Source organism: Amblyraja radiata, chromosome 13 (genome assembly GCF_010909765.2).
Source record: "Amblyraja radiata isolate CabotCenter1 chromosome 13, sAmbRad1.1.pri, whole genome shotgun sequence".
Taxonomy (NCBI): Eukaryota; Metazoa; Chordata; class Chondrichthyes; order Rajiformes; family Rajidae; genus Amblyraja; species Amblyraja radiata.
The window spans coordinates 27,360,753-27,378,410 of record NC_045968.1 but is presented as its reverse complement, the minus strand read 5'-3'; the positions used below and the strand labels follow the sequence as shown (position 1 = coordinate 27,378,410).

General features: G+C 41.0%; 1 protein-coding gene and 1 long non-coding RNA gene across 2 annotated transcripts in view; one reads left to right on the top strand and one right to left on the bottom strand.

Moving 5' to 3' along the window:
* Positions 1 to 283: 283 nt before the first annotated feature.
* On the top strand, positions 284 to 13,443 carry LOC116979754. The gene is made up of 3 exons (XR_004413772.1): positions 284 to 318; positions 4,419 to 4,424; positions 13,433 to 13,443. It is a non-coding gene; the product is annotated as an uncharacterized LOC116979754 (long non-coding RNA).
* Positions 13,316 to 17,658, bottom strand: part of crocc2 (ciliary rootlet coiled-coil, rootletin family member 2) — a 241,308-nt gene continuing 236,965 nt past the window's right edge. Inside the window, exons 35-36 of the mRNA XM_033031518.1 lie at positions 16,645 to 16,824; positions 13,316 to 15,272 (exon numbers count right to left, since the gene is read on the bottom strand). Coding sequence (XP_032887409.1) covers positions 15,189 to 15,272; positions 16,645 to 16,824 — 264 coding nt within the window. The 3' untranslated portion in view covers positions 13,316 to 15,188. The remainder of the gene's footprint in view (positions 15,273 to 16,644; positions 16,825 to 17,658) is intronic.

The window sequence follows — 17,658 nt, the reverse complement described above, 5'->3', positions numbered from 1 at the left end:
CAATGAATGTCATAGAGTCACAGTGTGGAAACAGGCCCTTCGGTCTAACTTGCACTTGCCGACCAACATGTACCATTTACATAACACCCGCCTGCCTGCGTTTGGCCCATATCCTTTTAAACCTATCCAATCCATGTACTTGTCTAAATGTTTCTTAAACATTGCGATAGTACCTGCCTCAGCTACTTCCTCCGGCAGTTTGTTCCATACACCCATCAGTGTATGATTTAGAGGGAAATCTGTGGGTGATGATCATAGAATCATGAGGTACATAACCTGGTAACAGGCTCTTCAACCTAACTCATCCACACCGACCAAGTAGCCTACCCGAGCCATTAACATGCATTTGACACATATCTCTCTAAATGTTACCTACAGTATGTAACCATCTGAAGGTATTTTAAATGTCATAATTGTATGCTCCTCTACCATTTCTCTTGGATGCTTGTTCAACATAGCCACCACCTTCTGTGTGGTCACCTTTAAAATTTTCTCCGCTCATCTTAAATCTATGCCCTCTAGTTTTAGACCTCTCTAAGCCTGGGAAAAAGACTGTTACTATCCATCTTTTCTGCAGCTAGATTTTATTTACTCCATAAGGCCATCCCTGAACCTCCAGAGAAATAAGGTCCCACCCTATCTAATCACTACCTATCGCTCAAGCCCTCTGGTAACATCCTTGTGGTGTTCCCATACTTTTACCACCTTCGTCCTTCTAGATGGTAGAGATCATACATTCTGGGTAGAAACAAGGAACTGCTGGTTTACATCAAAGATGGATACAAGTGCTGGAGTAACTCCAGAACTTTGTGCCTATCATATATTTTGGGGTTGCTGTCAGAATGGCCTGGTCAAGTAACTACAGTGTAGTTTGTAGATGATATACACTTCATACACAGTCGAGCGTGGTCAATGGTGTGTTAATCAACCAGTCTTATTTGCCTTGGATGCTGTCAAACTTCCTCTGGGTTGTTGGAACTACATTCATCCAGGCCACAGGTTATTTGAATTGTTATGTATCTCAAGAGTCATTTGTCCTTCTGATTTACCACTTCAAATTAATTGAACATCTTGAGCCAGGAGTCTATTAGCTCTCAATTGTTCTCCAGACTGATTTCTACACCCATCTGTCTTCTCTATTCCTCTTAAGTTCTAAGTGGAGTAAATATTGGACAATGATTCAGATTGATTTTAACCGTCAAAGTACAAACTAACTGCCGTGCCTCTGATGGCACAGTTGACAAACTTTCAAACAAGTTCACAAGTGTTGTATTTTCCAACAATAACATTGGATCAAGTCTTAGGGGATACAGCATGCAAACAGGCCTTTTGACCCACCGTCAATGTTAACTATCAACCACCCATTTACACTTCTTCTACTAGTCCTGTTTTTTCATTCTCCTCTCATGCCCATCAACCTCACCCCAGATTTTACCACTCACTGATAAGGGGAAATTTACTGTGGCAAATTAACTTACAAAGCCACAGGACTGCGGGAGAAAGCTGAAACACCTTGAGGAAGCCCATGTGGCCACAAGTAGAACATGCAAACTCCACACAGTTAGCGTCCATGGTCATGATTGAAATTGAGCCATAGGCACCGTGAGGCAGCAACTCCGTTTGGATGGTGCCATCATTGGTTATTATCCAAATATTTATGCTATATCCAGACAATAACTAAAATACACTATTGGGAATGATCTTTTGCGTCTCACTTATGATTTTATTACTCGTATGCTTTATTCAATCTTTTCACAGAATAAAGTAACATTTTTCATTTAACCATGAAGTATTTATGTAATTTTATAAATAGTTTTATGTCTTAATGAAGTGAATATACTGACCATTGTGTTACCCACGTCAGGTTATTTATTCTTTAATTGGCTTGTTAATTTCAGTTAATTTGGCCTGAGCCAAAAGAACAAAAAGCATTTACCCAGTTTAAACATTCCTTGTAACTTTGAAAATTAATGATCCATACATCGTCCATTAATTAATGATCCATACATCTGTCCCAGGTACTTTCCCCTGCAATCGCGGGAGATATGCCAAGCATAGACTAAGTGACCATTTCGCCAAACATTTGCGCTCGGTCCGCAAGGCCTGTTGGATCTCCCGGTTGCTAATCATTTTAACTCCCCGTTCCATTCCTATACTCATCTTTCTGTCCTGGGCCTCCTCCATTGACATAGTGAGGCCACACACAATCTGGAGGAACAGCACCTCATATTTCACTTGAATAGTTTAAAACATAACAGTATAAATATTGAATTCTCCAATTGTAGGTAAATAACCCACATATAACCCTCCTCCTTTCTCCACCCTCTCTTCCCTGTGCCCCACCGGGTATTTGAATCCATTTCTCCCAACTCCCTTCCCTCGTCTCTTTCCATCTATTTTCCTTGCTTTGGTCTCACAATTCACGCTCCCTTCACCTGTATCCGCCTATAACTCACCAGAATTTGTCCTGCCCCCATCCCTCTTCCTGCCACCATCTTTCTTCCTCCCCACTAAAAATCAGTCTGAAGAAGGGTCTCGACCCGAATGATCACCTATCCATGTTCTTCTGAAATGTTGCCTAACCCACTGAGTCATTCCAGCATATTATGTTTTTCTTTGTTGTAAGCCAGCATCTGCAGTTCCTGTGTCTCCAACTCACACTCGTCACTCCTGGCACCATCCTTGTGAATCTTTTCTGCACTCTCTCTAGCTGACCTGAGCTGCACACAATGTTCCTGGTTCAGTCTCACCAATGTCCTATGCAACTTATACAGTACAACTGGAACATAACATTGCAACATGTACTCAATCCCCATCTAAATCCCCAAGTGAGGCATACATTCACCACCTGGCCTATTGTGTCACTACTTTCAGGGAGCTATGTTTCTAGGTCTCTCTATTCTACGACACTCCCCATGCCCTGTTATTTATTGTGTAAATCCTGCTCCATTTTAACATCTCAAAATGCATCACTTTGCACTTGCTTCACTGGAGCATGGTAACATGGGCCCCCATCATTTTAAGTGTGGGGAGGGAGGGGGGTCCTTAGGTAGCATCACTTGTGAGCCAGATGCTGAACCATCAAGACTTCTAAGTGGTTAGTTAGTGGGCTGTCAGAGTTGCACCGAGTCTATGATAAATTTAGACACACTCAAGAAACAACATGTGCAAAGGTACAGGGAAAGAATGTTCATAATGTTGCCCTACTGAACCTTCATAAACAGTGTGTAGGAGTACAGAGCCTGTATGGTGTGTTCTTAAAAATCAAGAGATTGCCATATAAACACCAGTACCGACTGTAATGGATGTATGTAGAAACTCAATGTGTAAACTGTTATTGGTATGAACAATGAATGTATATATTTTTCTCTGGATATTTTTACTATGAAATAAACTATTTAATTTTGTATACAAAAATAGTCAGTAAGTTAAGTGGTTGAGCCCACTGAACAGGCTAGAGTTGGCACCACTGAGAGGACAGGGCAGCATGTTGGAGCAGCAGTAAAGTTACTGCCTTACAGCAACAGAAACCCAGGTTTGATCCTGACTATGGGTGCTGTCCGTACGGAGTTTGTACGTTCTCCCCATGACCTGCATGGGTTTTCTCCGGGAACTCCAGTTTCCTCCCACATTCTAAAGACGTACAAGTTTGTCTGCTAATTGATTTGTTAAAATTGTAAATTGTCCCTAGTGTGTGTAGGATAGTGTTAGTGTGCAAGGATCAATGGTCGGCATGGACTCGGTGGACCGAAGGGCCTTTTTCCACGCTGTATCTCTAAAACTAACAACTAAACACAGAGAGTCATAGTTATGTGGGATAGAAACAGTCCTTTTGGCCCACCAAGTCCGTACTAGTCTTCAATCTGAAGAAGGGTCCTGAACCAAAACATCGTCTGTCCTTTTCCCTCTGCAGATACTGCGTTTCGAGAGCAGTTTGATTTTTACTCAAACTTCCAGTGTCTGCAATCTCTTGTGTTTCCAACCATCAACCACTCGTTTACAATAATGCTATCCTGATCCTAATTTAATCCCCACATATTACCATTAATTTCCCCGCAGCATCCAATCCTATAACTCAGATACACAAAGGGGCAATTTACAGTGGTCAATTACCTTCTGGCACATCTTCATAAACCTGCCACCAATTATTTTGCCATTGTCCAACTGTCGTGTCTATGTTCATGATCCACACCTCTTCTTATTTGCACGGGGTGGCACAGCAGTAGAGTTGCTGCCTTACATCGCCAGAGACCCGGGTTTGATCCTGCCTATGAGTGCTGTCTGTATGAAGTTTGTACGTTCTCCCTATGACTGTGTGGGTTTGCTCCGGGTGCTCCTGTTTTCTCCCACAATCCAAAGATGTACATGTTTGTAGGTTAATTGGCTTCTGTAAATTGTAAATTGTCCCCAGTGTGTAGGATAGCGTTAGTGTATGAGGTGATCGCTGGTCGGCACGGACTCGGTAGGCCGAAGGGCCTGTTAACACACTATATCTTTAAAGTCTAAAGTCTTCAGGATGCGGGAGGACCTCCCAGGGGAATGTCATGTGAACGACATGCAAACTTCACTCAGACAGTACCCGGACCCGGGTACCTGCAGCTGCGTGACAGCAGATTTTCTAGCTTTGACAGTGTGCTATCCAAAGAATAATCTACTCATGTCTCCCATATTTCCAGAGGTTTATCTGAGGATTTCCATCTCAAACTACCTGCCTCCTACTTGGCCATTGTTCAACTGTTTTGTCCTTCTTCATGCTCCAACCCCGTTCTTACTAGTTGGATGGAGAGATTGTTGACTGTCAATCCAAAGGGTTCTCCTCAGACTGCTAATAATTTTAGAAATTATTATATTCAAAGACTGCAAATTTTGGCTGCAAAACATTCATAATTTTGGTGCATTGGATGTAGAATGTATTCCAATTGGTGATTGATGTGCACCTGCACTTTGGTTGCCAAAGCAGTCCCAGCCAGCCTAGTCAGAGCATTAGCATGTGCTACCCAGAAGGACATTCAGGATGAATATGCCAAATGGGATATCAGGCTGTCAGTCTGAAAGTATTGCTGATTGGATGCCAGCACTATCAAAATCTCTTTTGACCACACATTCAGGAACAGGGAGAGAAATACTCTAGCTACAAGGTCAGATCAGAGGCTGGGCATCCTATAGTGAATCCTAATGTCATTCTATCATCCACGAGGCATGTCAGGAATGAGGTGGAACACTCTCCACTGTGGATGGTTTGATTATAACCATGTATTGTCTTTCTGCTGACTGGTTAGCAAGCAACAAAAGTTTTTCACTCTAACTTGGTTTATGTGACACTAAACTAAAAACTAAACTAAACTAGACTAAGCTAAGCTAAACTTGCCTGAATGAATGTTGCTCCAACAATACTCAAGAAGCTCAACATCATTCAGGGTACTGTGGCCCACTTGACTGGTTCCCCATCCATCTCCCTAAGTGCCCAATCTCTCCGCAATTGAGCATATCCATCTATAAAATGCAATGTACTTGGCCACGCAGTTTACTCCAACAGCACCTCCCAAACCTGCCAACTCTACCATCAAGGATGGCAAGGGCAACGGGCCCATGGGAACACCATCATCTGTAGGTTCCCCTCCAAGTCATGCATCATCCTGACTTGGAAATATATTGGCAGTCCTTCATTATTGCTTGGCTAATATCCAAGAAACATACTTCCTCAGCGGCTCTGTTGGAGAAACATAACCAGAAGGATTATAGTGGGTTCAGGAAGGCTCCATCATAATCACCATCAAGGGCTACTTGGGATAAGTAATAAATGTTGTCCATGTCACTGATGCCTAGATATGAAAAAATTAAGACAAAAGGTTACTTTCCAATACCTTGGAAGCATTCGGAGCATTCTCGTTCCATTGTGCGACACACCATTACAAAGCGGAAAGACTTGGAGACGGAACTAAAAATGCAGCAAGGGTTTAAGCGGAACAGATGGAGTAGGAGGCAGTGGAAGTAGATGGAGAGGAGCAGGGATATGAACAGCAGGCTGAGAAGGGGCAGGAGCTAGCAAGCATTAAGAACTTTTTCACTGAAGGTAAACTAGAGTTCTTTCAAGGAATGGCAAAACAGAGAGGGAAACAATTTGAGCTGAGAGTATAGGTTCATATATTGGTGAAGCTTGAGTGTGGATGACAATAACAGAGAGGCTATAAGTATGGCCAGAGACAAGACAGGTGCCAGCATGAAAATGCGAGTCAGTGAGAGCAATGTTGCAAAGTAAAACCAAGTGCTTCTGTCACAGGTGAATGATTGTTTTACATTGTATAAATAACTTTAGATCAAAGTAAAAAAGCTTAAAATATTACCAAGAGTAAATATCAAACCTCAGAACTGGGAGACTTAGAAAAATAAACAAAAGGTAACCAAGGGAATTAAATAAAGGGGAAGAAATTCAATTACAGCAGTAAAGCAGCAAGATAAACAGAGCACTGAAAAACTTCAATAATAACATTGAAAAGGATTGACAGTTCTGGAAGTAAACAAAAATTATTTAAAGGTAAAAGCAGGAAGAACTAGCAGAAAAGGGGAAATTGTTATGAGGTCATAAGTGATTGGAGCAGAATTAGGCCATTCAGCCCATCAAATCTACTCCACCATTCAATCATGGCTGATGTATCTCTCCCTCCTAACCCAATTTAGTTTAGTTTAGGTACATCGCGGAAACAGGCCTCTCGGCGTACCGAGTCCGCGCCGACCAGCGATCCCCGCACACTAACACTGTCCTACACACATTAGGGACAATTTATAATCTTTTACCAAAACCAATTAACCTACAAACCCGCACGTCTTTGGGGTGTGGGAGGAAACCGGAGCACCAGGAGAAAACCCACACAGGTCACGGGGAGAACGTACAAACTCCACACAGGCAGCACCTGTGGTCAGGATCGACCAGATCTGCCTTAAAAATGTCCATTGTACATCTAGAGGCTAATTTAACACATACGTTTGCAAACTGTATAAAACTTAAACATTTCTGGACTGATATTTTTGAAATAACTTCAGAAGTTATTAATACAAAACTGGACCCAGACACAAAATTAATAATACTTGAAATATCAGAACTAAGCTTAACACTCACAACAAACCAAAGAAATTTCCTCAACTACAGTATAATAACCGGGAAAAAATTAATATTAAAATTTTGGAAAGGCCCTACAACCCCCACAATTAAAATGTGGATTACGGAAATGTCGGAGACCCTATACTTAGAAAGAATTAGACTTGCCTTAGTGGACAAACAAGATCTTTTCCATAAAATTTGGGCTCCATTCATTAACTATCTGAAGGGATAGACTGGCACAGCACGAGGACCCAGCTGAAACTTGAACTCAGGAACAGATGAAAAGCTATACTTTATAACCTACGAACCTATCTCCATTGACGTATTACAGGTAACCCATTCCACCCCCCTTGTTTTTCCGTTGTGTTTTTTTTTTTCTTTCTTTCTTTTTTATTTGTAACTTTCTACCCTCTCTTTTTCCCTCTTTCTATAAAAAATAAAAATACTAGAAGCAGAAGTAATTGATAATGGAAAATTTTAATAATGTATGATTGATGTATATGAAAAGTTTTTTTACTATAATATGTAACTGCATTTTATAATATGTCTACTTCTAATAAATAAATTAAAAAAAAAAAAAAAAAAAAATATCCATTGGCTTGCCTCCACAGCCTTCTGTAGCAAAGAATTCCGCAAATCCACCACCCTCTCCTCCCTCTTCACCACCACCCTCTTATTAAATACACATTTTGGTTACACATGTATGTGGTTTCCTGGCTCCTGGAGATTCAACATCTAATTCCCCCCCCCCCCGCCAGGCCACCTTTACAACTACCATCATCGCCTCCAGCATTGGAAATCTGTGAAGCCCACACTCTTTTTTGTTACGTCATGAAGTCTTTTGGCAAGTCATCTCTATGATAATCTCCATCACCCATTGCAGACCCTATATATGTATGTACATCTTGCAGCAGATACATTTAGTCATAGGAATGTCATGGAAATAGGTAATTTGATCGACCAGATCCATGTTGAAATGTGCCCTTTTATCCTCCAAGTCCCCACCAACAGAGTCTGGCTTTAAGCGGAAGAAGCTAATGTTCAATGTCAATAGGCAATCTCAAGGTTGGAACTTGTTCTGCGGCTGGTTAGAGATGACCTAGTCATGAAATCTTGGAATGAGTAAACAGCATAAACAGCAATAGTTGATCAAGCATAATGATCTATCATGCAACTATTTTGGAGGGAATGTAGATTCACACATGTTTTAATTTTGACTGACGCAATGAATTTTCTCCTTGGATGCTCACCATTTTCTGTAGGAAATTAATCTCTGAGGCAGAGACTCTTCTGGACCAACTTAGACATGGCAATTCTATCTCCATCAAATAGTGATAATGTTAACATCACTGACTTTCAATACCCATTCTCAGGTTTGGGGAATATTTACATCACCTCATCCGCTAAAGTTACAACTCATATTTAACTTAATGAGAAGCTGCACATTCATTAGCCTAGGCTGACCTGGGTTAAGCAAATGGTAAGAAATAAACCTAGTTTGTAGCATTGGTCTTAGATATCTAGAATGTGTTAACCCACAACTGAAAAGTTTATCATTGAAGCCCACTACTGAATTCTAGATCTTCAGTTTGTCCTATTAATACTTTGATTTTTTTAATCAAACCCACATGTCAGAAATCACAAATCTGCCATAAATTCCAAGGGCAGAGTTAGAGGTCAATCTCATATTGCCATTGAATCTATAATAGCATGGAATCTGTTGGTCACAATACTGAGCACCAAATCCAGCAACCCTAGCAGTTACACAAGGTTCCAATTTCCCATGTTCCATGCACCATTCTATCTCAGTATCAGTGGAAGCAATTGAAGTGAATTTGGGACGACAGATGGCACAATGGGCTAAGTGTTCGGCTGGCAACCGGAAGGTAGCCGGTTCGAATCCCGCTTGGAGTGCATACTGTCGTTGTGTCCTTGGGCAAGACACTTCACCCACCTTTGCCTGTGTGTGAATGTGTTTGAATGTGTGTGAGTGATTGGTGGTGGTCGGAGGGGCCGTAGGCGCAGATTGGCAGCCACGCTTCCGTCAGTCTGCCCCAGGGCAGCTGTGGCTACAGAAGTAGCTTACCACCACCGAGTGTGACTGAGGAGTGAATGAATAATGTGATGTAAAGCGCCTTGAGTATTAGAAAGGCGCTATATAAATCCCATCCATTATTATTATTATTATTCAAGAGGAATCTGAACACACTGATAGAGAAAGGAAGAGAGAGATGAAATGGGCTTGATAGAAAGGGCTGGTAGAGTCACACGAGGAGCATTATCACTAGTATGGATCAAATAGTGTGAATGGCTTGCTTCAGTGTTATATCTTTTTATAGATACGAGAAGCTTCCCAGTGTTCAAGGAACACTAATTGATGGCGCTACATAGTGAGGAATGTTGAGGAGTCACTGTGGTGGATGTTCTTGTTAAATGTTTTTTGTGTGTCTTGTGCTTTTTATTGGTATGACTGTTTGGCAAATCAATTTGCTCGTATGTTGCAAAACATACTTGGCTAATAAAGTATGATTATGATTACAGGTTGATTTGAGAAAATATAAACAAACTGCAGATGCTGAAAATCTAAAATAAATAAGTACTGAATGAAGCCTGGGATTTCTCAGGTCTGAGCCCAGGGCGCATGGGACTACACATGGGTTCAGACCAAGGATGGTATGGCCTAGTTTGGGACAGCCCAGCTCTGAACCCAGGACTAAGTGTGGGATAGCCCAAATCTGAACTCAAGACATTTAGGACTTAGCCTGGGTGCAAACACAGGGCATTATTAGTAAATGGGACAGCCCAGGACTGAACCCAGATATCTAAGGTTTACAGAATTTTTTTTTTTTAAAGGACAGATGTGAAAATCCTAAATTAAAGTAAAACATTCTGGAAAATCATACAGATCAGGCAGGATCTGTGGGGGTAGAATCAGTTAACATTTCAGGACCAAGATCCTTCATCAGAACTGGGTAGTCTTGAGAATGGGTTTATAACTTATCAGTGTACATTTTCTTGGAACAATGTGGAGGTAACAAACTACTTTAGGTTAAGTCATATGTTATGAGGCAGCATCGCTTTCTGATCTCATGTAAAGCATCTTTTCAGGGAAGAGTGATCATAACAAGACGGAATTTTATACTACATGTGAGAATGAAAATCTCAGCTTTAAACTTGGCATCTCAATCTTAAAGTAGAATTTATTAAAATGTTTAATTCCATTGTGAAAAAAAAACAATCCTCCAAGATAAGTTTTAGTTACATTCAGCATGGAAACAAGCCCTTTGGACCGCACTGACGAAGGTTCACCCACACACTAGTTCTATCCTACACACTAGGGACAATTTACAGAAGCCATTTAACCTACAAACGTGCATATCTTTGGACTATCCATCTGTGGCTAAGTTAAAGATGGCATCAAATTGAAAGAAAAAGGTTACAACATTGTGAAAATTAGTAGCAGGCCACATTATTGGGAACATTTTAATTGTTAAAGCTTTTTACAAATTTATTTGAATTGATATTTTGGTTTGTACTCTCGAAACACAATGTTGATGAGCAATGATTAGATGGAAGGTAATGAGAAATTCTACTATGCGCAGATAATTGAAATGTGATTTAGTTGAAATTCTGAAGAACATGAAATGGACTGATGAGATCAATCAAGGTGATGATGAGGAACCCCAATTTCAAAATACGCTAGATAAAATAATTTACAGATGAAGAGAGTGATGCAACAAATTCTCCCAAAGGGTAGTTATCCAGTGGAGCAGTCACCATAGAAAGCCATTGGTTTAGGCAATTTTAATGGACGCTAGAAATGAGAAACTTTCTTGGAATTATGGAGGCAGGCCTGGCTACAAACAGATTGGTTTATTGAACCATGCACTGTTTCACCATCAAAGTGGCCTTCCTTTGTTACCAACAGTCTCAAACCAGTATGTTTGATCCAATACTTTATGCTACACAAGCTTTGCCAATGGGTCCATTTTGCTTATCGTGTAATATAGATTGAGCCAATCTTTAATAACATTAGTTCAAACCTAATGCCCAGATTAACAAATCTTTGCCAATAGTGCCAGGTGCAGTTGGTAACACCTAATTTCTTCGTAGTTTCAAGCACTGAGGAATGGAAATACCCATTACATTGCAACTGCACTTGCTATGGGACCCAGAAATGCTGGTATACATCCCTGAAGCAGCCAACTTTATCATAAATCATACTGCTTCTATACATAAACAAACTATGGTTACCATCAATGTACTTTTCTTTATATGACAAGCTCTAACATAAACATGCTTGCGGTGCTTAGCAACGGAGGCAGGTATTCACTTAACAATATAAACTCTTCGAACGTGCTTGAACCATTCATGGTTGGTTGAGGAGCAGTTCTGGTTTAACAAGCTAACTTGAAATCAGTGCAGAAAGTTGATTGGTGATTGCATTCCTCTAGCTTGCAACCCGCAACTAGTTGTTGTATCAACAGCGAGAACTTCAGAGAAGCAAGGGCTTGGCAAGAGGAATTCCTGGCTTCAGACACAAGCTTCCCAAAAAACAAGGAGTCTTTCATTCTCGGAATTCTCGCAGTGAATTAAGCCAATGTTGTAATCATGCCTTCCCTTGGGCACATGGGATTGACAGCTGTGGCAAGAGGTTGCTGTGTGCCATTGAAATCCACATTCACCACTCTTACAACAGCTGTGCTAGAGCACAGCAGCAAAACAAGAAGCTGGTTAGATCTGGGATTTTGCTTTATCCTAATGTTTGAAAGCCTTTCCATTCTCTGAACCCAAGTTAAATGTTGTTACAAATCTTTTACAAGGGAGAAAACTAGGTTGCCTCTGTCATTTACTGATAGAGGGTACCACAAAATGGTTTACATTCTGGGCAATGCTGAGTGCAGCTATAGCAAGCTTGGATACCCACAAATGGCACGCTATAATAAACCATTTGCAGTGACCCCTTGTTTAAAAATGTCAGGTGAAGACTGGTTGGGCTTATTTCTGGTTCGCCCCCATGGTTAACTAGGCAGCTGATACTCGCCAGGCTGCTACATGTTATGTACATTATGCATGGCCATAAAGGATCTGGAAAACAAGACATTGATTTTTCCTGTGTAATTGATCAATGCCATAAACTAGAAATGATCACATGATTTGCAGAATTTTCTTTAAGAACCCCCACAGCCTTCAAATTCTTCTTAAATTGGATGTTTAATTGTAACAGAAGCTGCCAACAGTATTTTTTTAAAGTGGTCAAAGCAGAGACAACTGCACAGATGTTTTCACTGGACGGAGGGAAAACACTAATTCAGGATGACAATAACTGGGGGGAAAAAAACAGAGTTGAGGAGAATTTATTCATGATCTAAAATGTAGTGGCGGAAAAGGGTGGTGGAAAAAGATTCAGTGCAATATTTCAAAAGAGAGTTATAGTCATAGAGTCACACAGTGTGGAAACAGGCCCTTCAGCCCAACTTGCCCACACCAGCCAACATGTCCTAGCTACACTGGTCCCACCTGCACAATGTTGGTCCATATATCCCTATAAACCTGTCCTATCCATGTACCTGTCTAACTGTTCCTTGAATGTTGCGATAATCCCTGCCTCAACTACCTCCTCTGGTAGCTTATTACATGTACCCTGTGTGAAAAAGTTACCCCTTAGATTCCTATTAAATCTTTTACCTTAAACCTATGTCCTCTGGTCCTTGATTCACCTAAATATTTTACCTTAAACCTATGTCCTCTGGTCCTTGATTCACCTACTTTGGGCGAGAGACTCTGTGCATATGCTTGATCTATTCCTCTTATGATTTTATACGAGTTGGATGAATACTTTGTGTAAGAAGGAACTGCAGATCCTGGTTTACATCGAAGATTGACATAAAATGCTTGAGTAACCCAGTGGGTCAGGCAGCATCTCTGGAGAAAAGGAATAGGTGATGTTTCAGTCAAGACCCTTCATCAAACTGAGAGTCAGGGAAGGGAAAACTAGAGGTATGAGAAGGTGGATGAATGCTTTGGTGAACTTCAAACTCATAACCAACCAACATGCAGTTAGCTAAAGTCAACCAACAGTTAATTGCAAGTTTGTTAATTAAGAAGGGCAGCCCTATGTTGCAAACATTATATACAGAATAACTCCAACACATCCCATTAAATTCACATTATAACCAGTTTTTATTAATTAAAAAATTGAATTATAATCACTTTACAAAACTATACAAAGATTTTACATGAACTCTTATTAAATTTGGTTTGACTACAACTATGGTTGGGCTCACATTTTATGCCATATTTAATTGAAGTTAAACACAATACTAAATCAAGCCATCAAACACAAATTCTGACATGATAAGAAAAAACTCAGAATATTAGATATACCACACCCAGTAGAAATAGTAGAGATAAAGACATGGAAATTAATTTAAAAATTATGATTAAAAAAAAATTCCCTCAATGGGGAGTTGATATTAAAATATTGTCCGCAATATGTGGGAGGGGTGTGTGATGAGATGTGCATGATTATCTGTTAGTCTATCTGTTGAATTGATAGATGTATATATTTTTAGTCAGCCTTTCCATTTTGTTAAGCAGAAAGTTAAATCCTTTTGGGAAGGTGACAGCATAGGTAGTCATTTTGGCCAACCTGGACTCGTCATCAAAGAATGACTCCTGTCCAAGTGAGCATCTGAATGGGGCCTTGATGGAGATCTGACATAATCAGTCATCGATGATACCTGGGCACTTGGAATGATTTTATTAAGGGCAAAGAAATAGTAAGAAATAAATTCAGACATGATGTTTAGACAACGCCAAATTTGGACTTTAAAAGTTTGCATGTTTCATGAGGAAATAAAAATGCTGTAAAACAGAGTTTGATAGTAGTGGCTGTTAAATACAACCCTGTGGCAAGGCTTGGTATATTTTGGCATCTCTCGAGCATGAACACAGGCTGTCTCTGGGTGATTTGAGGAAGGAAAGACCAGTGAAAGGGTGGGGAGAATTGCCAGCACCTGAACCTGATCCAGTTATCCTGAAATTAGTGACCGGCTGCAGGAATCAGATGAAGCTTCTTCTATGACCTAAAGTTTAATTACACTGCCACTTCCACCTCAGTTTAAAGGAGCAACATTATCACACACCGAGGATCAAACTTGAGATCCTCTTGTGTGCTCATTTTTAGCATTACAGCCTATTGGGGATCTCCTTCTTTGTCAGGCTATCCCACAAAAAAAGGAGCAGAAACATTTGCAATATTTGGCTGCTGAATTGGTTTCAATATAGCGTTCATTATTTAGGGTTGGGTAGCCATTCCTCTCTGACCTATGAGATTCTAGGCCATCAGCTAAGGGTGCAGAAAGCCTATTTCTCACCATGGTTGCAATGGAACACATAACTCTTGGATTAATCCTGTGTCAGTTCAGATACCATCCTGCTCTGGATCATAGCTCTCAACCATGAAACCAAAAGTGTAAGGTACCAAACAGAGGGCATGTGCAATGTTCATGAATGTGTTTTATGTACTTCCATGGGAATGTTGTTCTTTGAATCTCAGGAGTACAGCTATGGATAGTTAAGTGAGCAAACAGGGCAAATGAATACAGCTGTCATCTGGAAAATGCCACGTCAATAATGTCAACAGTCTCTGTCTCGACAGAGGCTGAGGTCAGTGGTTACTGAGAAGGTTTCAGATAGATGTCCCAGTGTGAACGATTCAAAAGATCAGTCTATTCACAGTATTGAAGTTAGATGTGAGAAGGAGCAGGAATGTCTGCTGGAGCTGTGGGGTCGGAAAACCCATTTGGTAGCTGTAGGCCACAGTCCAATCAAATGGAGGGTGTCAGCAAGACCTTTTGACCTATGCCAGCATCCCAGTGTAAGGAACCCTCCTAGATGTGCGGGTGCTGAGGATTATCTCTTTAGATCTGTAGTTCAAATATAAAGGTTTACGGAGCCATTATTTTCAAGAAGATTGTCATAAAATGGTAGCTACTCATTCATCCATTTAAACACTTTGCCTGGAGTATTCAATGTTATCCTTTGGCTCCCCTTAGGACATATGTGGGCTCGATTTGCTGCCCAGTTACTTTCCTGACCTGAACATTTGTGAAATATAGGCTTGTCTTTTCCTCATCTCCCGTTCCAACTGCTCCTGTAGGATAAACACCTAAACAAACAGAATAGGTGACCTGGTGAGTTAGTTTCATATAACATTTAACAATACCTTTTGAGTTGGCTCTGTTTATAGGAATCCATTTTCATTCTCAGTTATTGCTTAGACAATCAGTAACATGCAAAATCAAAATCAACCTGAATAAGAGTCCCAACTTGAAATGTCGCCTGTCCATTCCCTCCCCAGATGCTGCCTGACCCACTGAGTTCTCCAGCACTTTGTGTTTTGCTCAATATTCTAGCATCTGCAGTTCCTTGAGTCAGCAAAATCGGAACACTGTTTGATAAATTAAGACTCTTTATATCTGGCAGCTGGATCAATTTGCAACCCTTCAATATGACTGGTCTAAACCAAGTTCTAAATCAATATGACTGGTCTAAATCAAAACCGAATCTGCTAAATCTTTTACCATTAAACATAATTTATTTTGGTTAAACTTAATTTATTTCCATCGAGCCAGTGGCTCCTTCATGGACATCTAGAATTCTTGCTACGATATTACCTCTTGATCTGGCTTGTTTCTTAAATGCTTGCTGTCAGCTTCTATTGCAACCAAATAGCCATTCACACAGGTTTTTACGCAAGAAGTGCTTCACAGTATAGCCTGATCGTGAGATCAGCTTGAATCTATTCCATGGTTAGGCAGCATAGTAATAGAGGAATGGATAGCAATCCAGAATCATAATGTGGTAATGTTAGATAATTCCCAAACCTCCTTCCTAGCCTGAGTTGCCATTGTCGACTGTGTTTGGCCGACTGTGGCAGATACACTACACAGTCATATAACTCACGGGGAGGCTAAATACTTCCTTCTTGGCAGTAGAGTTCCATGTAAAGACTGCCAGTTCCTGGAATAGTAAAATTAAATATTTAGCTGTGCTGGTATAATGAACGAGCAGGAAATAAGGCAGCAGGCATATTTTCAGAAACATAGATCCATTGAAATGTTAGGACTTGAAGAAGCCATTGTCTTGTCTACACTGTGTTTCAGGGTCTGATGTTCATTCCCAAAGTTTCTTATCCCCAGACTAATTCTATTGTCCCAGAATCACCATTCTCCTTTTATGTATCAGGAATTATCCCATACATTTCAGAATGCTGGGACTGCCTACCACATCACCAACCAGGCCACATTCCAATAACCCTCTAATCTCTGCAAATTTCTTATCTAAAATCTCAGCCTACATTCAATTACCTGTCAAAGGAAAACACCTGTCCATGTTTCCTCGCTTACTCTTATCACAATTTTAAACATGTCAAATTCCCCAGTTTCTCACTGGTCAGATTTTGGAGATAACATGCTGTGGTTTGCTGTCAGTAAATTGTCCTTGGTTGATGGGGCAAAGCAGGCGTACAAGACACACACCTGTTCTTCGAGTTCTTTGACACGCTGTCTGTGAGCTCGTTCCTTGGCCTCCAGTACCCTCTCAGCCTGTTGGTTAGCAGTCCGCAGGCGCCCAGTTTCCTTCTCTAGCTCCTGATGGTGGCGGGTAGTCAGCTCAATCAGTCTCTGACTGTGGCTCCGCTCCATTTCAGCTGTCAGCTCCTGTCAGATAAAAGTTCGACTGGGTAACGTTGGCAGAAAGCACGCAAGGCTGTTAGCCTGTTAGCCTAAATGCGGATTAAATGCAATTGCACCAACTTCATGCAGGAATAACGGGCATTGCTTACACTCCCTAAAGCATGTGTCTCGTCTCCCCCCCCCCCCTCCCCACCACCGTGTCCTGACTGACACCGTGGGCTGCTCCTGAGAAAAAAAAAAGGGTTTGCCCAGGGATTCCCAGGCACTGGGACAGCCCAACAGCTGGAGCACCAGGTTGTTTTGTTTTTAGTCTCCCTTCTTCATGAACTTTATAACTAATTTGCCTCAATATTATTGAAGCCTCAAAGGATCCTGTCACCACCCTCCCTCACACTAACTCCTCTGATGAGGTTAAGGGCTCATTTACAATGGCCACTAGTAGACAGCACGGTGGCGCAGTGGTAGAGTGGTTGTTTCACAGCGCCACGATCCTGACTACGGGTGCGATCCTGACTACAGGTGCTTGTCTGTACAACGTTTGTATGTTCTGCCTATGACATGTGTGGGTTTTCTCCGGTATCTCCGGTTTCCGCCCACACTGCAAAAATGTACAGGTTAGTAGGTTAATTGGCTTGGTTTAATTGTAAATGGTCCCTGGTGTGTGTAGTATAGTGTTAGTGTGTGGCGATCGCTGGTCGGCATGGAGTCGGTGGGCCAAAGTGCCTGTTTCCATGCTGTATCTCTAAACTAACCAAAAGTAGGATTGTTTCACCAGCGTAGGGGAAGACAGTAATACAGTAAAAAATACAGTAACAAGATAGAAAATCTTTCATTTATATTGTTACTATTCCAAACAAA